The sequence below is a fragment of the Battus philenor genome, unplaced genomic scaffold, assembly GCF_028537555.1.
Source record: "Battus philenor isolate CCGP_79_NKW_IND1 unplaced genomic scaffold, ilBatPhil1.0.hap1 SCAF_29, whole genome shotgun sequence".
Classification (NCBI taxonomy): Eukaryota; Metazoa; Arthropoda; class Insecta; order Lepidoptera; family Papilionidae; genus Battus; species Battus philenor.
Genome location: NW_027181692.1, coordinates 866,383 through 889,160, shown reverse-complemented (window position 1 = coordinate 889,160; position 22,778 = coordinate 866,383). Strand labels below are relative to the sequence as shown.

At 35.3% G+C, this 22,778-nt stretch overlaps 1 protein-coding gene across 2 annotated transcripts in view; it reads left to right on the top strand.

Moving 5' to 3' along the window:
• The window catches only part of LOC137926329 (RNA-binding protein Musashi homolog 2-like), a 173,643-nt gene extending 151,404 nt beyond the window's left edge, over positions 1-22,239 (top strand). Inside the window, exons 1-4 of one of the 2 annotated variants that reach the window (XM_068769930.1) lie at positions 10,803-10,919; positions 11,207-11,364; positions 16,928-17,133; positions 18,834-22,239. In XM_068769930.1, coding sequence (XP_068626031.1) covers positions 10,849-10,919; positions 11,207-11,364; positions 16,928-17,133; positions 18,834-19,526 — 1,128 coding nt within the window. In that variant the 5' untranslated portion in view covers positions 10,803-10,848 and the 3' untranslated portion in view covers positions 19,527-22,239. Of the gene's footprint in view, positions 1-10,802; positions 10,920-11,206; positions 11,365-16,927; positions 17,134-18,833 lie in introns of those variants that run through there. The other variant, XM_068769932.1, reaches the window with a different exon arrangement.
• Positions 22,240-22,778: the final 539 nt, after the last annotated feature.

Below are 22,778 nucleotides of genomic sequence, written 5' to 3'. Positions count from 1 at the left end.
TTCCTGCTTCTTCTTAACTAATAACCTACTGTTTATAATACTATAGAAGAATACCTCACTTTGCGTCGTGGTTACGTTCCAAAAGAACACGACGCAAATTGAAACGCCGCAAAGTAAATTAACATGTTCTATAGCAAACCAAGTAAAGATCGAAGATAGGTTCCAGGGTTACGAAAATACAACTTTATAAAAAGAAAATTGAACAAAGTAAACATTCAAAAAACTAAAATAATATAACTCTGCCAATAAATAAATTGGAAAAATATATACCTTTTTTGTAAACAGAAACAACACGTTAAAATTTATATAAATTTATTATTCTCTTTTACAAAAAGCACAACACACTACATTACAACACACTACGTAGTTAAAACTGAACTCAAAGTGAAAATAAAACTGTATTAAAATTGCGTTGATATTTAGTTAAAAAGGGAATCCCCGAGTTTTGATTGCATGGCGCAATTAGAAACAAAAGGATTGCCACCTTTTGAAAAAAAAGAAAATTTAAAAAAAAATTAAAGACTCGATCCCAAAACAACGCAACCTCGAAAATCTAATGACGCGCAGTGAAAATTAGTACTAATTAAGCAGCGACGCAACTTCGAAAAAAACGCAAAACGAAACGACGCAAAGCAAGGTATTGATGTAAAGATAAACAGAAAACATATATAAAACAGGCAAATATAGCAACTTAATAGGAATGTTTCACACGTTTTATTCCACCTTAAGTTCTTAGTCTGAGCTAAAAGAGTCGAAGATATAAAGGATATATTTTTAGTCTCAGCTGTCTTATTCTTTCTCCAAGTTGCACTGAGGTGAATTAGAGATACAAAAGAGTGATATATATCCCAAGATCGAAAACATATAACTCACTCTTTTCTTGTCAGGGATACATTATGCCCATATCTATTCTAAGGTATTTATAATTCGATCACATGTCTAATGTCAAATGACAGATGTCAGATGATCAAGATGTCACATTTGACGTCTGACATCAATTTATTTACTTTATAAAATACGTAATACTTTTGTGGACAACTGCGTATTGTATTACAATATACTACCATATATAATCTCTTAAATATTATTTTATAACTAAATTTAAAAATATGTTTATTCAAGAAGACATTTATATGCCACATTTGAATCGATTATTTTAACATTATATGCAGTAAACCAGCTCGGAATCTTCTGAGCCGGACATTCAACAGTTCTGTTTTAAATTAAATTTAACAATGTTTTATATGTACATTATAATATCAACCTTGTAAATGTGTCAACAAATCAATCATCTTATTTCGTTCAACTAAAACAAAGTTCCCCAAACTTTTTTGTGTCGTAGACCCCTTCCCATGTTTTTCCGTGTTGGGTAGACCCCCTACTTACATGATATTGATTTCCTGTAAATTTCTAACTGTGGTGAAGTTTAGTGTTTAAAACTTAAAGTAAAAACACGTGTTAATTGATACATTAATTAATTGAATTTTAATTAAAACTACTCAAAATAAAATTTTGTATCTGTTATGTAAAATATACGTAACATTAAATAAACATTTTTTTTACTTCATAGGTACTTTTATAAATAATGTAAATGTTTTGATATTATAAGATAGTATGATGTAAGTAAATAGGTACTATCAGTGTGTGTGTTGAGATCCACTATATATATATAGACATCTTTGGGAATCGCTGAACTAAAAACTCTTGAATGCTATAATAAGATGTATTTAATAATATACATTTAATTTTAGATTTAAATTCAATGATAGTAAGGTCTAATATATCTCGTGCAACTTTATAATATATGCGTACACTCAGACCCGTGAAAGATTTGTTAAATAACACGCAATTTATAGGTTATGTCTTTATTTTTATTTCTAACATTTATAATCTGTCTGTCACTATTGTTCACATAAGATTTTAAACAGTGACGCTTATAGGTAAATTAAAAAAGTTCTAAATTTAAAAAATTCATCTTTTTTTTTAAATCGTATTATATAGTTAATGGCATTATAGATTGTAAATGAATTGGAAAAGCGATCACAAAAAAATATCTGAATTTGTTTTGTGCTTTTAGATTAGGGTGCATATGAAACCCTCTTATTTTAAGTTGAAGGGACGCCATTACAAGGATGTTTAATCTGATTCAATTTCGAATCAAATTCTTCTCTTCTGGCAACTTTTTCATGATGTACAAGTGGTCACCATAAACTATCCTGTGGAGATAAAAATATACATTAGTAGTAAAATAAAGTATGTTTTTAATTTACTAACAATGTTTACATTCTATATGCATTTCATACTATTCAATTATTATAAAAGAGGTTTTAATTTGATATATCAATGTATATACATAGGTACTGTATGAGAAAGGATATATATACTAAACTCTATTCAATTATCAAATATATACTTAAAATGTCACCTTAAATTTAGTGGACACTAAAATTGCAACAGTTTATATCCTGTAAAATTGTAAATTATTTCATTAATCTTTACTGTGAATTGTAAAAACATATTATATTTAAAAAGTATCTATAATTATTAATATTTTGCTAGAAATACTGACCATTGTGACACGATGTAGAAATTCAATTTAAATGTTTTATATCTGTAAATAAATATTAACAACGATTGTATTTAAAATAAATTTTGAGGTTATATGTCACAAGTTGGCGCCTATAACCTCGATGGCTGCAGATTAAAAAAGACGTTCGGATACAATTTTAAATGCGTTAGCATTGTTTGCAATTGTAAAGAGGGAGATTTCGTGGCATCTTTTAGAAAATGGCCACCGTTGGATGCAGCGGAAAATGGCGGGCGCATGCGCCGTGGCTCGCTCGATACGTGCACGCTCAGGCGGTGCAGCCAACTGTCGGCTGAAGGATATATAATCTCTGCTCCGTCAGATTACAATATACACTGGCAACACTACGCGTCTCTTGTCTCATAACTGCTCCAAGTGAAATTGCTTCGTAGGTTGCAACGGCTTAAATCTGTGAACAGAAACACATCGGAAAAGAAAAATGGCACACGAATAAAATTTTGAAAATGAATCACACGACGAATTCGCGGCTGACGGAGCGCGAATGCTTATCGAGGTTAGGGCTACGCCCCCGCCGGTTTGTCCCGGCACAGCAGTAGCCAGGACGTACTGCTGTGACAGGACAATATGGCGGGGACAAGCGCGGCGGCGACGGGAGTCCGGCGGCGTGTGAGGGAGTGCAAGTGGCGGCGTGCCCGAGTGCCTCCCCCGCCGCGCCCCGCGCATGCGCCCTAACAACCCTCGCAACCCTCACCTCCCCGCCCCTCGACCCCCCTCTCCGCACCCTCAATGAACACCACCCTCAATCAACTATCGATTTTCTTTTATCACCCAAAAAAAAAATATCATCTAATTCATTATCCCAAGAAACAAAACATAAGTAATATTCAATCACATTTAACTACGAAAACTAGACATATTTGAGCGGCATCTGAAATTAGGTTAGAGGTCATTGACCCGGGAAGCTGCTAGCGGCCCACCCGTCCCTCCTTTAACTGCGAGGGAAAACTGGACGACACGATCGTGCCGAATCGGGACCTCTGTTACCGAGGCCTAGTTTCCACGGATCATTGCAAAATGTACCCATACACAGGGTGAAAATATTTAAACACACGTTATTAGAGGTAATTGCATACAGATATAAAAACTATACACCTATCCCCCGATTTACGTAAATAAAAGTGTATCGTCTATCCCTTATGATAACAAAGGGATGAATATATAACATGAAAGCCTGAGAGAATCACGCAATCTTCTGAGGCAGTGGCATACACATGTATTATAATAGATGTGCCCACAATGAACACGACCACGAAAATATTATATTTATATACCAAGTTAAAGACAGATGTCTTATCTAGGACACATTGAATATTTAGTGAGATGTTCAGTGAACTTACTCAGTATGAAAATAGACGAAAAGAGTTTAAAAAAGTTGTGTGCTACGAATTCCTCTTGTTATTTTCAGCTGATAGACGCAAATACACCTATCCCCCGATTTACACGGTAGATACGTTCCTGTGAAAAACGTGTAAATCGAAAATTTAAAATTTTCAAGTCAAAACCGTGTAAATCGAAAAACTCGCAGAAAATGCATGATTTTGCTATTTAACAGTTGTGATATTTTTTAATATTTTTTGGTGTACACAGAAATAAAAATAAAATGCATTGACAAGTTAAAACATTTAATATATTACGGAAAAAACTGTTTGTTTTTTTTTATATTTAATTACAATATACATAAAACAGAAGAACAAAAAAGAAATTACTCTTATTCTTTTTTACGCAATCGAAGATTCGAATTCACTTTCATCACTCGAAATTATTTGTGCCGATTCGATGTTTGAAGCAGAAATATTTACATTATGAGAGATGGTAATAAAATCGGTTATTAAAATAAAAAAAAACTTTTTTGGAAAACCGTGTAAAGGTGAAAACGTGTAAAACGAGTACCGTGTAAATCGGGGGATATGTGTAGTTTTAATGTTTAGCTCATTTCGCTGTACAACATGTATCACGTTTATCTCAAACTTTTTTATGTTTCTTTTTGCCGTTCCAATAACGAAATGTAACAGATAATATACACATATCTAACCGTCTATTATATTTATCATAAATATATTATAATGCTAAATTTCTTCAAAAAAGTCAATAAGAAAAGACAAGACTTAGATAAAGATAGAATTCATTTATTCAACGTTAAAACTTTAAAAGAACTCTTATTGATCGACAACTTTCGAAGCAGGAAGAAACTCTACAACAACACATGTTTTAAAATTTAACACAGATGTATACATATACACTTTATATGTAGCCTAAATGAAATCAAAACAATCAGGCGACATCGCTGCTAAGGATTCTTGTCATTTAAATATTCATTTATTGAATAATAAGATTAATGGTAGTCCAATAATATTTTGCAGAATTTTATTAAAAAATCTGATTTAGTTTATTACAAATGAATTAAAAACTTTTTGCATTCGAAACTTTTTTCTCTGTGCTTTATAAATACACTATGGACGTCACGTATTTTTTTAATTCATTATGATAATTGTAAACATACAAAATATTATCATAAATATATTGTAAGAATATTGACCTCTTTAAACTGATTTCTCAAAGAGATTCGCAGTGCTATTTTATAAATAGCTTCTTTGCAAAAACAACTATATTTTCAATATACTTATTAATATTACTGATAAATATAAAACTATATATTTATCAGTAATATTATATAAAACTTTAATATCTAAAATTAATCATCCCCTGTATTAGAAACATAATGGTTAGAGATATCAAATAAAAATCTTTCGTAGAATTTAAATATATACATTAATTAAAAATCTTTATTTAAACTGTAAAATATAACCATAAACTTTATTTATATATATATGTACACCAGTAGTATATATAAGTTAAAATTATATTAACAGTTAGCGTATATATAATTGTTCTGTTTTGTGTTCCTATACAGATGACATGTCATTAAAAATTTACTTTATATAACATCGCAGAAAGGTGAGATCAATTCAAATCAAAATATATTGAAGAGAAAAGTGATCGCACGGAAGAGAAAACATCTGGCTTGTGATTTTAGACAATATTTTGCATTTTTTAATATGAAAATGTTTCCTAAAAATACTCAATTAAAATAAAAAAAATCATGTTTAATCTGTCACTACGTTTTGTTTACGTAAATAAAACACATAAAACAATAAATATTTGTATTATAAATATCAAATTACTATAAATTAGCGCGAAAATAAGATTACACAATAAACTTACAAAAACGACAGATTCCAAATTTAAATCATAACATTTTGTGTTTTTTTTTATTATTTTAACATTGTTTACGGCCAGACTAAATATAAAAGTTAAATTATTGATCACTTCCTGATACTTGAAATCTCTTTAATACTATTTTTAAAATTGATACAACCTGAGTCTTTATTAATACATTTTTAGATAGAAGATATATATCTCAATTTCAGCCAATTACAATTTCACTATTCACGCGTAAAATTTAAAACTATTCATATTGTTTATGAATAAAATATATTATAATTTTATATGCTGGTTTCTTCAATAATTTACATATCTATTTTATTTTTAATTTTAATCTGATATATTGATAAAGCCGAAAAATATTAATATCGTGCTGCATGTTTTACACCCCTGGTTTACAATGATCATTTGTGACAATTTGATTGAAACAAGGAGTTAAGACGAATTCTGTTTAGAATTACCAGTGAAATTCTTTCAAACCCACTTCTCTCCCGTGGAATTCTTTCTGGGTCTGGTAGGTCATGGAGGTATATACACGAAGTCCGAAGTAAAAATATTAGAGGGACCAGAAAGTAATGTCGCTTTAAGTCAAATTCACACGACTAAATTTTTAACAAGTTTTTATTTCTAATCAACAATATGTTCACCTTCGTTATCAACAACCTTTTGACGTTTAGTATACAAAATGCCGGAGCGGTAACAAATCATTCAGTTTTTCTGTAAAATATTTTATAGAAAACGACAATACTTTCTGGTACCCCTAATTTATTTATATATACTTCTACTTCGTACAATATTGTATATTCATCAAGTTTAGCACATATTTATACAGATTTAAAACTATTAAAAACAATTTTTAACCAATAAAAACGTCGACCAATCACGCGTCGAAAAATTAAAAAGAAATTAAGAATTATATTTCTGTGGGAATCCCCTTTTTGATACGCTGACGATGACGCAACGCAACTAAATATTTCGTCAATATTTGAAACAGTTCATTCTGGAATTTGTTTAAATTCTCGGCGTCATATCTGCGACGTCCAATTCAGCATTACTACGGGTATCGAATTTCTGCAGAATTTAGACATCAGAGTCAACGATTCCGAATTGTACCAATTAATGAAACAGTTCATTGTTTATAAAATGTCTATATTATGACAAGTGTCTGCCAGGGTCTATATAGGGTGATTGGTTTTAGTTATAAAGGCTTTAAAGCAGTTATTTTCCTCCTTATTTTTGGGAAGGACAGGGTCGTTTTTATCTCTTAATAATTTTTACATTTTCTTTTTTATTTCCAAATTCTTCTTTACCTTTCTTCTTTCTCTTCTCGCGTGATCTATCTTTCTTCTACTTACATTCTACAATTTATATCTTTCTTATCCTTATAAACTGCTATTCATTCATCACCTCACTTCCATCGCCTCGTTCTTTAACATCACAGGTTTTGTTATCTCATTTATTTACATAGTATATACTTATTTATTTATTATTACTATATATCACAGAATTATTGATTATTTATTTATTTTTTATCGACGTATCCGTTTTGTTCATTTTCATTACCTTCTCTAATAACCTCTTGCAGGATTCGAAGAACGCCGGCCTGTCATTATCTGAGAGCAGAGTTAGGTTAAAATTACTTGGTTGACGAGTAAAGTCGACGCGTTCAAATTACGGCCGTCGACTATAGTCGACGCTCGGCTATATGTTTAGTTTTTTATCCGACAAGCGCCATACCGAAATGGTTATGAAAAATAAGGCTTTTTTTGTTGTTCCTAGATATTTATATCTCTACTAGCTGATCCCGCAAACGTTGTTTTGCGAAAAAAATTAAAGTTTTTTATTAACAAATAAAAAAAAGGGTTAATCGTAGAGGGGTGAAAATTTAGGGTTGTATGTATTTTGGTAAGCTGTATCATAATAAAATAAAAACCAAAAAATTTGTTTAAAAAAAATTAGGGGTGAACAACCCTTATCACTTAGGGGTGTGAAAAATAGATAGTAGCCGATTCTCAGACCTACTAAATACGCATATAAAATTTGGTAAAAATCGGTCGAGCCGTTTCAGAGGAGTTCAAGTTCGAACACCGTGACACGAGAATTTTATATTTATATCTCTATATATCTTTCACTCTATTCCATCTGGAATTATATATCTACTAGTCTCGTTGAGCTAAAAGATCGCTAAAGTAAAAGTTTGTTACAATCAATGTGTCGTAAACACATTACTAGATTCTATAAGATCATTAAGGTAACAGTCTCAATTCTAGTTGAAGATATGTACAAAGAAGTGTTATTTATGGGAGTTTAATGTTAGTATTTGATAAGGGAGGGGCCGAGCAACTGTCAAAAGAACGGAGAGTTGGTTGTCTGCCCTCCGCGACGAGATAAATTGCCTGGCCACACTGATTTATGGCCGAAAAGAAATTTGCCCGAAAAAATATATTACAACCGCCTACCGTGCGAAAGGAAGATTAGTTCGCTTACTAGACACTAATTTCATTTCATCATTTATGCAGATCCTTTTAAAGAAGTATTTAAACTTCTAACGCAGGTGTTACGGCCGCTTAAAAAAATTATAAGCGAAAGTTATGTTCGGAAATTGAAAAAGTATCATCAGTTCTGAAACGTAAATCCCGGATAAAAATATTAAATCGTGTGAAAATAAAACTTAAAATTCCTGAGAAATTTTAACTTTATTCTACTTTTATTTTTAATTTCTACAAAATAGATAACATAAAAAATTATTACGTGTTGACATTAAAAATAGAGTACAAAAAAATTACATGGTAAATATATTAAAAACAAAAATTTTAAAATTACTAACATACAAATTAATTTTATGAAATAATCATAAAAATAATGTTATTAGAAATCTTAAAAAGTGAAACCGAACAGATATCTATTGCGTACCATACATGCATTTGACAAAATGGCGGATCTGTCTTCGTAACAATACGGATTTTTAATTCTGTAATTTAACTGACTTCATATATGTTAATTAGTTATAGGTACAAAAGTTCTAAAGAGTTGAATGTAAAACTCATTTGTTTTAAGATTGTTACACCTATTTCTAAGCGCCCTATATAAAATGATAATTTTGAAATGTCACATTATTTTTTTTTAGATAGCAATTCTTAATTTTAATATGGAGCGCTCCGAATTTTAAAAATCCTTGCTTTACTATTTTATCATGTTCATTTTATCAATGTTCATAAGCTATATATTCACCCTTTTAAAGGTTTTAAACTTAAAACCAATCACCCAGTCGCTTATATTTTATCTGTGAATGATTACAGATAAAATAATAAATTAAAAGTTCCTTCATATATACACAAAGATACACGAATTCATGTAAACAACCATGCATTTTATACTATTTAGATATTTTTCTGGTTTGTCTTAAAAAAAAATACAATATACATACATTTTTTTCTTGTCAAAAATTCTTTAGAAAATATCAATATGCACAATTGCATTTATGTGGAACATTTTCTTCACTTTACAATATCGTATAAGAATGAAATAAATTGTCCAATCTATTAATATTATAAATACTAGGAATAACAATATAAGTGAATATATTTTATTATATGAATCAATTGCATTTATATTCTTTGTTATTAACACATCTAAAGCCATGCGTTTGTTTTATTACATATAATTCCAACAACCATAATCCAAAAACTACGACACTCCTCTTACAGACATGTAGGGATGTTATTAAACGAATAAACACAAGTATTTGCTCGATATTTTCATTTTCATATAAACTATTTTTTTGTATCGATACATTGATATTTCGAACGCATCTTAATCCTAACAAGCTATTCACTGCATTCAAAAATCGTCTAACAGGCAAAGTCAAATTTTTAAAGTTTTTTTAACATATACACTTTTAAAATCTTTTATTTTTATGTGCTTGTATAATCTTAATATTTGTTAATATTTTCCTATATTTTATTATAAATTTTATAAATAAAAATGATACGACTAATTATCGATACTTCAGTGGTATCGTTTTAACTATATATATCATCGAAGTGTCAATTGAACAGGTAGAAAATTTTCCCGCCAATTTTTATAAGTATATATATTTGTATATGTATTTTTATAAGTTTTATTTTACTTTAATAATAGATTTTAGTAATACAATAATTCTTATTAAACAAATATTTATATTTATTTCAGATTACACATCATAAATTGCATTATTATATGTAAAGTATATTTTAGCAAAAATATAACAACCGTATTTCAACAAAAATAATTTATTACAAAATCCTTTCCGAAAATGAGATTTTTTGCTACGCAATCTGTTCAATATTAGAGATCGATATGAAAGTTGCACAATGTTTTTATTTAAAAAAAAATGGCAGAGCTGATTTAACTCCGCCGAACCGTAACGGCATTATCTGTAAACTTCGTAATCTTTATGCCAAGTTGCATAACAGCCATATTTCACTGAATAATAAATAATAATAAAACATTTTGCCTCAATGCATGAACACGATACGGCCCTAAGTGCTCGGTTCATATTTCTTCTCGAAGTAACGTCATGACACCATTGTTTAGGCGTTACACCTTTACCAACGAGTGTAGAGTGTGCATAATACAGTTAAAAACACAAACTATTTCGACAACGATCAAAATACCCAGTATAAAATAAATTAAATAGCTTGTATTGATCGATATAATTGGGGAGATAAATTTAAATCAGTTTCATATGACGTAAAGTTAATTATATTAGAAGATAACATTCACCTCTCTTATTTTTGGTTTTATGTCACTTACCTCACCTGTCATTGTTTGAAAGACGTTTAGCCGGTAACATCGACTTGGGTTTTTAGCGACGGATATCATTTGGAGGCCTTTATACTAAAAATAATTATTAATAGTACAATAATTAACCATTATTTTTATTAAAATAACCTATAAAAAGTTGTATTAATGCTTAAAAATATTAAATAATTTAATGCTAGTGTTCTTGATGACAATCATGCAAAAACATCGTTATAATGGCGCGCCGCTATTTAAAATTAAAATATAAAAGTTTTACTCCCGAGGAAGAGCTCGTGATGGCGTTTGTGTAATAAAAATATTTTGATTTTATCGTTCGAAATAGTTATTCGATTTATAACCCGATGCTGGCTTTAAATGAAACCGTCATTTGTTTTCCAATAAAAAAGTTTTTCTTTTATTTCGCGACTTTGAACCGTCACTTGGGTGAAAGTGTATCAAATTATCGCTTCTCGGCCATAGCATCGGATCGATTTCGTTTGCGGCCGGATCGATGGTTGTTTTGTCGTACGACTGTTGATTTTAGCGTAGAGTAGTTATCAGTGATCGGTGTAAGATGATGGGGCTGTATTCCAGTGGCGCACTGGGAGGTGTGGAGGTGCTAGACGGAGGGCTGGTGGGCGGGGAGCTGACCGCCCACGTGCTGAACGCGCAGGCGGCCGCCCACGCCGCCGCCACAGCAGCTGCCGCCGCGCACCAGCAGCAGCAACAACAAATTGCTGTTCAACAAATCAGTAAGTCGCCATTTTGCATTTCTCCCGCTCATACCACATATTAAACAAATTACTAACACTTTTCTACTAACTATTTTAAACTGTTGCTTGTTTTTATTATCATATAAAAGACGCATTTTAACAGTAAATTACTGGAATAGTTCGATAGTCATTATTAAATAAGAATGAAGTAGTTTAAAACATTCTTGTTACCTTTTTTCAATTTTCGTAATTTAAATTTATCTCAAAATTCTTAGGTAAAATTAACTTATAACTTAGTATTTGTTATAATAACATTACATAAAGAATAAAGTGACATATTTTCGGTTAAACAAAATTCTTTAAATCAACAGTTTAAGACTTTTGTGGTAACTTTGTGACCCAATAAAGTAAATTAACAACTCTGGTTTGACTCATTTGTCAACTTTGTCATGTGGATCAGTTATTGGACATGACCCAAAAGGCAAAACTGTTCAGATAATTATTTTTTTTACTTAGTTAAACTATGCCATATAAGGAATATGTTTTAATCTTTCAATACAATAATATAAAATTTGATATAGGGAAAAAGATCTGGTTTTATATAAATATTTGAGATATATTTTTTGAAATTTATATACATTTAACTATAGTATATAGGGTGTTTGGATTATAGGTATAAATCTTTAAAAGGGGTATGTTTAACTAATTTTTTGTCAGTTTATGTATGGTAAACTATTCATAAATCAAAGGTTTAAATAATAATATGGAAAATAATGATAATATTATTTAAATTAATTATTGTTGACGATCTGTCCCTGAACACTTTGTACTGAAAGGATTTATTAGTCTATCATTAGAAAAAATAAATTAATGTAACATCTTTCGGAGTGATCATTTTATATGTGATAATTGGAAGTAGGTGATGAAGCCTTTTGCTGACAAATGAGTTTTAGATTCACCCATTTTAGGCTTTTACACTAATAACCAATCATTCTGTATAGGTGCAATTTACTTTTATGACTGTGACTTTTTATTAGTAGGGCCAGAAAGTACACCCCTGGTTTACAGTGATCATTTATGTAGATGATAAAAACACCAGGAGAATTGATTTGAATACAATAAGGAATAAGGGATTCTATTTAAAATTACCAGTGAAATTCCTCCAAACCCACTTCTCTTGTGGGATTCTTCCTAGGGCTAGGTAGGTCATGGAGGTAATAACAAAGTATTAGGAGGACTGGAAAGTAATGTCGCTTTCTTAAGTTAAATTCATGCGACTACATTTTTAACAAGTTTTTATTTCTAATCAAACAATATGTTCACCTTTGTTATCAACAGCCTTTTGCTGTCTAGTATACAAAATCAATGCTGGAGCGGTAACAAATCAATTGGTTTTTATGTAAAATATGTCGATGGAAATGACATTACTTTCTGACTCGGTGTTTAGCACTAATCAGTGTAACATTACTCCTTAGGATGCCCCAATGAGGAGTGAAACACGTGTTGAGTGGTTTAACGGTGGTAGTTGTGTAATTCGCATTGTTTTCTGCATGCCCATTTATCAGCGGGCTGGTGGGTGTTGCACATTATTGCACAACTACTGCTACATCGCGGAAGTAGCTACATATTAGTCCTTTTCTTACTTAGGATGGACTTCCGCAAAGTAAGGCCTGAATCTATTAGACATTACTTTCATTGTATTTGAAAAAAAAAATTTTTCTTGAATACATGCTTCATTATTATTATATCAGCTAATAGACACCAACTGGAAGGCATAGGCCTATTTTAAAGATTGCTGTGATATCTTCTTGCAATACCTGCATCTAGTTACTTCCAGCGACCTTAAAAATATCTCTGGTCCACCTAGTGGCACCTACCCTCTGCTCTAGCCTATACACATATTTACGACGATTTGCGATGATTGACAATTCATTTATTTATTCATTTAAAAAGAAAAATGTAGGTTTATTAATGAGTTTCTATCAAAGACTTGCACATTGAGCTTTCTTATAATGTATATAATGTATAGTGAAGAATTTATGATGGTACATAGTATAGGAATCGAACTTCTTCATTGTTAAGAAATAATTTTGTCGAAACCATATCATGGGAGGCCTACACCAGGACATGATGAGTCCACTACTTATACTATAATATCTATTCTCGGCAATCACAGTGTGGTATTATGGTACACGGAAGACGCTTCTGCCTATCATGTATGCAATAGTTTTATATGTAATTAATAAGTTTATTGAACAGTCTAAACTTGAAGTAGATGCAAGGGTTTCAAATTTGTTCTGACCAGAGAAGAGCACACATAAACTGATATTTAGTTCGGGCAACACATTTCCAAACTTCATTATCTAGAATTCTTTTATACAATCGTAGGATTTCTATGCTTTGTGTTTGAATTTTTTAATTTTATTTTATAATTCAATAGCATCTCGGTCAAGTTTATTTAAAAATTCACGAGTGAGTCTACACAAAAATTCCCTTAGGTCAATTGATAATGTATTACCGTATGCCATATTACTCTGGATCAATACTACAGTTAGATCAATATATGTAATCCTATAAGAGCAGTGTGGACTGTTTACTGCATAGAGCTCGGAATTATTTGCAAGAAGTTTGAATAAAGCTGGTAGTGTTACTGTTGCATTAAAATACATCTATATTAATATCCAAAAAAATTGTACATAAGAAAACGGAAAAACAGTAAAAGATAAACAGATTAGAATAAATAAAAGTAAACGTGACACCAGCTGTGATAATATCAATAAATATAATTAGTAAAAATGGTTTAAGCATTAAATAAATTGATTAATTGAGAGGTGATGTGAAGGATGAAAAATGATGAAAAGGAGGAAACTAAAAATGGATGAGTATGTAAGATCATGTAAAGTATTGGAAGGCCGAATGATCTTAAGACTGAAAGAGGAGTAACTGAATTAAAAGAATGATGTGAAATAATTAATTAAAAATTGTAAGTTTCGTGGGCCTGAATGAGATAGGGAGAGAATGAGAGGCATCCAATAACGGCAGCCATTAAAAAAATATTTATATTAATGTCTTTGTCTGCAACTGCTTGCTATGTATACTCCTAGTTTTAGTGTTCAAAAATTAAATAAATTATTTATGGCACAAGGTATATGTATGTACAATAAAATTCCACAAACAGTTTTAGATCTGCCACTGAAGAAATTTAAAATCAATACTAAGAATATATTGAACAAAAATATATTATTGTATCCAAGAATACAATACTGATGTTGATGCTCACTGTGGAAGCTAATAATTGTCGCAGACTCTTTATAAAACTATATTTGTAAAGAGCCACTGTTGAGTATCTCACTGGCTGAAGGGGAACTGCCTTCAGAGCTGGTGGTAGGTTGCTGTATGAACAACAACGCCAACATTTTATGTTCATTATATTCGAAGGAGCTTGTAACAGCCTATTTGAATAAAAAATCTTTTGATTTTGTTGAGACTTCTTCAAATTTACTTACATGTCCGTCTCTAGAACATGAGATTTTAAGAGCCATGGCTTATAACCACAGCCATGATGACCATGACCACTGGATCCAAGAGCATATGCTTATCCTTATGCCAATTTGTTGTTTCAAACTGCACGCAATCTTGGTTTAGACCAGTGTTTCCCAACAATGGGCCCATACTCCATGGGAGGGAAAATTGAAAGTAGACAAGAGTTTATGCCCTTCGCTTTAATATATATATATAACGACGACCATATGACGACGAGAACCTGGTATTGTAATCGGGAATAATGACGAAACGAAAAAAACACAGCTAAACAAAATGTGATCAAAGTATTGCGCTTAAAGCAAGACTGAGAACACAAACGATTGAAAATTTAAGAAATGGATAAATTTTTGTCTACCCACTTGAAATCAACAAAAAAGTTAACTTTTAAAACATCATTATGAACTAATAAACATGTGTGCTAGAAGTGGTAGTGCTTCATTCTGTCAATGATTAGTATATGAGTTATTTATAAACACGATTAGAGACAAAGTTGCGGTGGGCCCTATTTTGTTTTGAGTAGTATATATATATATATATGTGTTACATAGGAGAGTTTATGAATTTTGGAAAGGCTAACATGAGGCATGGCAAATAAAAAGTTGAAAAATACTGATTTAAAGCATAAAAGAGGACCAATAATAAAAGTTATATTAAAAAGACATCTTCCACGTTTATAGAATAACTGAAGAAAAATTTTCAATAAAACAAATAATTATTCTTTTGAATAAGTCTTGATAAGCAACTAAGAAATCAAGACATCTGTTTAATATATTTATAAATATATATTTATAAGTAGTATTATTCATAATTTTCCTAAAAAGAACCTGCGAACAAACTATGTAGTTACTAGATCACTACTTTTACAGTACCCAATGTGATAAATATTGCACATCGACCTTTAGAAGAAAGGGACGATCGGCTAATTTTGGCTTCGTAGAGCACTATCTTTGTTGCACGAAACAACAACGATTGACAAAACGTCACGTAGGTAGTGTGAGACAGAGATGATGTTGTATGAAGGTCGATGTGCAATATTTATCGCTGGGTACTGTAGAAATATCTCCTAATAAAAATTTTCTTTTTGTCATTTTAAAATCAACATGACGCTAATTATAGACATGATTATCCTATAATCTTTCATGCAATAATATTATGAAAGTGATTTTTTTTTATGTCACCCCACCGACTGGAAGGCACTCTTCCCAAGATTGCCTTAATGTCTTGCACTGCCTAAGTCTAGACATTTCGCGACATTGATTATCTCGGTCCATGTAATTGAAGGCCTACTCATGCCGTATCCACTGACACCTGGTCACCGCTAAAGAACCTTTCTTTTCTTTGCAATGTCCAACAGTTCACACGAGCAATTCTTTGAGTTATGTCAACAACTGGTTCTTGTTTGGTTGAATCAATCTCTTAGTGAAGTAGAAATGGGTAGCTCTCTAGCTAAAGACAGGAAAGATATATATCTTTGCAAAAGATATAGTCTCTGAGTGCGCGTGTGTTGCAATTGTATCTCAATGCCTTTACACTTGTACGAGTTGTGGCTCGTTCAGAGTTAGAGAGAGATGGGCTTGTGTAGCAATTTACACGTAAGAGAGAGACAGATAGCTATTATGTTATATCATGTTTGTATTAAAAATGTAAACTACGGTTTTTCGGAACAACCACCTTCACATGCGCGGGCGTTTAGCTTTTCTGTGCTTTATGACGACGAAATGCTTAATACAAATATTTCACACGTTTTATTCCGCCTTAAGTTCTAAGTCTGAGCTAAAAGAGCCAAAGAAATGAATATGTTTAGTGTTAGCTGCCTTAATCTCTACCTGAGCCGTACTGAGCTAAATGAGTTAAAGGTAAAGAGAGATATATAACCCAAAATCGAAACGATATAAATCACTTTCTTCTTGTTAGGGATACATTTTGCCCATCTCTACAGCCCCAAGCATATCTTCATTACTCTCTGGGTGACAGAGTATACCTTGTTCCAAAAAGTTTGAATCAAATATATGTAAATATAATGTTATACTATGTAAAAACAATTTTCTTTTCTGTGCAGAAACTTCTCCCTCATCAGGGCGTTCTACCCCAGTGACTGCAACAGCCAACAGCACTGCAACATCCACAGGCACCACGTCACCCTCACCGAGCAAGCTGTTTGTGGGCGGACTCAGCTGGCAGACCAGCTCGGAGAAGCTCCGGGAGTACTTTGCCATGTTTGGACCTGTTACTGATGTGCTGATTATGAAGGATCCTGTTACACAGGTACAATAGTTGGTTTTATGCGGATAGAAAGTCTATTTTTCTCAGCAACTATGTATTTTGGTTCAAGATTTGGCACACAATGGTCATGTCCAAGTGTTCAAATTTTTCATATGAATCTAGCCTCTAAAAATGAAGTTAGATGTGCATATGTATGAACAATAGACAATAATCGGGTGAACCAGACTTAATTTCAAAGTTTTATTACAAGAAACAATTGATGTATGCATAATAATGATTTAAGGTCCAGGCGTATAGTACAGAAGTATATTGTTTCTCCAAAGAGTGCAGAATAGGGGGTAGTTGAAGAAAACTGCAGCGCACATCGGTCAGTGAGAGCTTGTGCCAAGTGGCTATTAGGTTGTCTGGAATAGGTAGTGAGTAGGTAATGTAAACAAAGTGATCTTGGGGACATGTTGCACCATCAACCACTCTTAATTTAAACCTATTTATCTGTATTTATGCAAGCTTAGTTACGAGAAACCAGTAAGGAGTGGTTCATGGTACAACATTGGAGTCGGGCTATGGTTGATATTCAGTATTTAGGAACACTAACATTCATTAACTAGACCAGACTGGCATGCTAGCAACACTAATGACCTAGACGCAGAGTCTAAAAGTTGAATAGGCACTTTGCTCTTATAGACCCACCGACTGTAATTAGATAGTCTATTATAGATCTTGTCTAATGTTGCCAACTATTGGCTCAAGATCGTTTGCTTTTTGGCAAAAGTGGCAATGTAAGAATATAATTGAGTTTCTTTTGAGTAATTCCTACTGTAAATGCTTTGATCCTCAATATTTGTCCTCGTTAACCATTTCTGGTAGTTTTGGTAACTAAATCTATGTAGGTATTCCCAAGTGACATGGTAGCAAATTCAATTGGTAGAAAATTCACTGGGTAATTTGCTGTTTAGAATTATTTAATGACTCTATCTCTACATGCTCCTAATCCTATGGTTTTTCATTAGTTAACTTTGTACCATTGACTTTAGTTTTAATTCTTACCAAAGGTGAGTTGTTTTCCTACCAGTGTTTTCGCCAAATGATACTAGATTTGCAAATATGGCGACATTAATGTAAAAAGTTTTTAATAGACTTCATTCGAGTTAAATGAGAAAATTTAGAAATTTAGACATAAAACATTTGATTCTAGTGCAAGGGACGTGTGTGTGGCTTTGTTTGAAAAGGTCCTTTACCCCTTAAATGCAAATTGTCTTCAATTCTCAATCTCTTAATTAACAATCAAACATATTTTATATATTATTTGAATCTAAAACAATTGACAAAATAGTACCCCAGAAATCTGAAAAGGTCGGTGAAATATTTATAGAGTTGAAAGTTTATGAGGATTAGGTCTTATTGGACAACCTAAAAAATCAGAAGTTATGACAAAACTCAAATAGTACAGAAAGGCTTTTATTTTAGGTTCTACAAAAATAGATTCAGTAACACTTAATTGTCAATGGTTATATTTAGACGTGTGACTGATGAACACATATGGGGATATAGCTGTCCATGGCTTGGCATGGTTTTAATTGAACTAGACCATTGAAGACAATATGCTTTTAAGGGTTTAATTTAGTTGTCCTATTGGAGTGGCGGATGCCTAGGTGGCGCCTAGGTGATGTCTAGCTTAGCTGATCATAGCTGGGCACGGGTGGGAGTAAGTGTGGGATTGTACTGAGGTGGGCCGCGCGCAGCGCTCGCGCGGCTTTGGTTTCATTACGTTCCAGGAGGCGGGCTCCGTGGACAAGGTGCTGGCCGTGCCCGTGCACACGCTGGACGGCAAGCGCATCGACCCCAAGCACGCCACACCCAAGTCCGCACCTCGCCCCGCCAAGACGAAGAAGATATTCGTCGGCGGCGTCGGACAGGACACTTCGGCAGACGAGGTCCGCGCGTACTTCTCCCAGTTCGGCCTCGTGGAGGACGCCGTGATGCTAATGGATCAGCAGACTAAGCGCCACCGCGGCTTCGGCTTCGTGACGTTCCACTCGGAGGAGGCGGTGGAGCGCGTGTGCGACATCCACTTCCACACCATCAAGAACAAGAAGGTGGAATGCAAGCGTGCGCAACCCAAGGAGGCTGTGGCGGCAGCGCCGCTGGCGCTGGGCAAGCGGCTGGTGCTGCGGCCCGGCCGCGGCCTGGTGTACGGCGGCGTGGGAGGCGTGGGCGCGGTGGGAGCCGTGGGCGCGGTGGGTGTAGGCGCGCACGCGTACCGCTACGCGCCGTATGCGCTGCCGGCGCCGGGAACGTTGGTGGCGCCGCCGGCTGCCGCGCCTGCGCCCGCGCTGCCGCAGTTTGGCGCCGCGTACTCGCTGGCCGGCGTGGATATGTCCTCTTTCCAGGGCGTCGACTGGAGCGCCATGTACGGCCTGCCCATGTACATCTAAGCCTGCGGAGCCCCACCCGCCTGAGGTCAGGCCGTCGCCGCTTTTTAATTTGTTTTCTCTTCATAGTTCCTACGTGACGTACACTCCGTACTCGGAGCTAGGGGCGCTCGCCGCGCGGGCCCGGCGCCTTTCCTTTGTTTTTAATTAAAAATTAATGTAAGACGAAGATCTCAGATAATTTAGTTCGGGACGCAGCTCACTCGCGGACTTAGCTTAGTGCGCGCCCCTTGGAGGACGATGATATTATTTATGAATCTCATGCAGCTATTTTGTTTTTCGCGCGTAAACGTTAGGCGCCGCCCGCCGCGCCTCGCCCACCTCCCCCATCTACACCGCCGCTCCGCCCACCTGCGCACGCGCAGCTCCCTCCCTACGTATTCGATATCAGTATTAAAATTTGGTGCCATCGTGTTGTGACGAGTCAATTGTGCCAAATCTCGCCCGAATACGGAATAGACGGTGTTATGATGTTCTGCATTCCCATACATATGAATGCAAATCTAAATTGTTCCATACAAATATCTGTTTCCTTTTAATTTTTACACGTCGATGTAGAGCCGGTCTTGCTACGTTGTGAACGTATTTATTTGTCTGAAGTAACGTGATAAAACATATTTGTGCGGTCTATACGGATCCCAGTGGATTTGTTGTAAGTCTTTTATATTTATTCAACTCGGGTCCAAGAATATTGCGGTCATCGTAATGCGGGACTTCCCCGGCGGCGCGGCAAACGGTTAAACCGCGGCGGTCGGCTACGCTCCTCATACATATCTTAACTCAGTGGAAAGCAATCTCACTTAGCGTTATATTTATGACTTTGGTAGTGTTACGATAGAGATTTGCCAGTGCGTGCGCCCGTGCACCGTTTTGTTTCTACCCTCGTTTTGTAATCGAACCTTCATCTCGCAGCTCCCTTTGACCTCTCACACCTTACGTGCCTCTCATATGTCCTTCCCGTCAACATGTACACGCACTGTGCATACTTTCTCAACCTACCCTCCATTTTTCTACCTACCCTTCAAAAAAATTTCTAAAACTTCGTCAAATTCCCACATCTTGTCTCCGAATTGTAGGATTTTAGTTAAGTTTGGTTTGCGGGCGCGCGTGTGGACCTAGTTTTTACTTGTATGGACTAGCGTAGCAGTTGAGGGAATGCACACTAACAGCCGAGTGTCTCTGACAATAAGCTAGGTGTAAGCCGCTGTAGATTGTGAACGCCCCGCGGCGATGCCTGGATCCCCGCTTCAATTGCTTTGTCTTACCGTCGTCTCCTTTCCACATCTGATCGACCCGGCTCTGGAATATCAACATACCCTCGTGTTCGCACGCCGATATTAGTCTGTGTTTACGTCAATTATTGTCCTTACTACCTACCCACGGACATCATTGCGTTCGAATGTATACCTTCCTGGTCACTGTGAACTTTACTTTCCAATATAGTATTTTGTGACGATTCGTGACTAGGTGAATGGACAATTATTGAATGCATTATTCCGAGCGGACCATTTCCCAGCCGATTGGTAGTCGATGCGCCATTTTTTTTGTCATATTTATTTACCTTATTACTTCGTAGAGTTAGATGATAGTATTACATATACACTTAAAAGCAATACTTACACTTATGTGATTAGACAAGTATTATACGGTAATTATTAAAAGACGATTAAGGTTGTGTTTGTGCAATTTGTAGTTGTAAGTCGAAATTTTCGGGGACAAGGTCCCGCTGGTTTTGGTGAAAGTTTCACGGATGTACTTAAGTTCTCATGTAAGCCTCCCACATTCAGCGCTATTCGAGGCGGCCGCGCAGTCAATTTGATGGAAACCATTCTCGTCGCGTTTTTGCGACAAACTCTATCTGAAAATGCTCATATGTTAAGACGTTTTGTCGAAAAAAATATTTTTACTGATAAGTATAGGAACGCGGGTTAATCCCCGGGAATAACATAAGGAGACCTCGTAAGACAAAGCGAGGAATATTACATATATATATATGTGTATAACTATTGATTTGAAATTGGCTTTGCATGTTGAAACAGTGGGGAATACCCGGAATTAGTGATTGAATAAAACTAGGATCCAGGCAAAGCCGTAGAGCTGTAGAGCCAAAATGCATGCGGTAGCTTTGATGACGCGCATCGCCTCGCCCGCGTGGACTCAGCGCCATCTGTTGGGCGCGACGCAAACTTAACTACGGTTTTTCCCCGCTTGTAACTTTTAGTGCTTAATTTGAAATAGTGTTGTAGTCCCACGCGAGTCGGGGCGACGGCGTGTCGCACCACATGTGTACACCTATCCTTATTATAGCAGTATTCTTAATATAAGTAGGCTAGAACCTCCCGAGATTACCCACGCGGGCGGTCGCTGCGCCGGGCGACGCAGGGCTCCGCCCTTTCTTGCCAGCGCCGGCCCTCGACCGTCCGACCTAACACCTTTTGTATAGTAGCGTTTTCCTAAAATTCTCAGTATTAGTTGGTTGATGATGTTATCGATTGTGATGTCCGACTCCTCATTTAAACGTGTACTTAATTTTTTTTTATATACTCTGTGTATTTGGCTGCGGGCGCGCGGACTGGCCCGCGGCTCCCCGCGCGCCCGCTGTTTAGCTGTAGTTACATGTATTTAGTGGACTTAGTGTTTGCCCGTAAATAACTGTATGCCGTGGAGCACCTGGAGATATCCGATGTGACATTACATTATTAATATTAGAATAAAATTGTGTGTTTTATTTCGCTTGGCTCCGAAAGTGGGGTTGGAATCCTTTGCGGCGGGCCGTGGTTTCTGTTTCACAGCGCTCTTACATAGTGTAGTTTGCACGCGGGACTCCCCGTCCCGTTTGTCAGGTAGATTGTTCGCGACGGCCGGGGAAGCCCCTCGGCGGGGCCGCGGCGACAGCTCCGGGCCGGCGAGCAGGTGAGTCTGGAGCGACTGCGGTCGCGGCATGCGTGTACGTGTATCTAGTTGCGTAGTCTAACGTCGTATGCACCGTGACTAACACGCGCCTGCGGGTACTGTCTGTTCTGTACTCTGTCAATTCTTCGACGGCCGTTTGCCGTTTGGTTGTGAGACGTGCTATTAGTTCTTTTCGAAGCCCGACGAGCCCTGCCCGGGGCGTGGCGCTCCGCCCCCGCCTCAGGGAGGGCCTTCGAGAGGAACGCTGTTGATGTAGACCGTAGAGTAGTTCCCTTGACGCTTGGCTTGACGCGTACAGTCTTCCTAGTTAGCTCAGATATGCCAACGGCGGCCAAATATCGC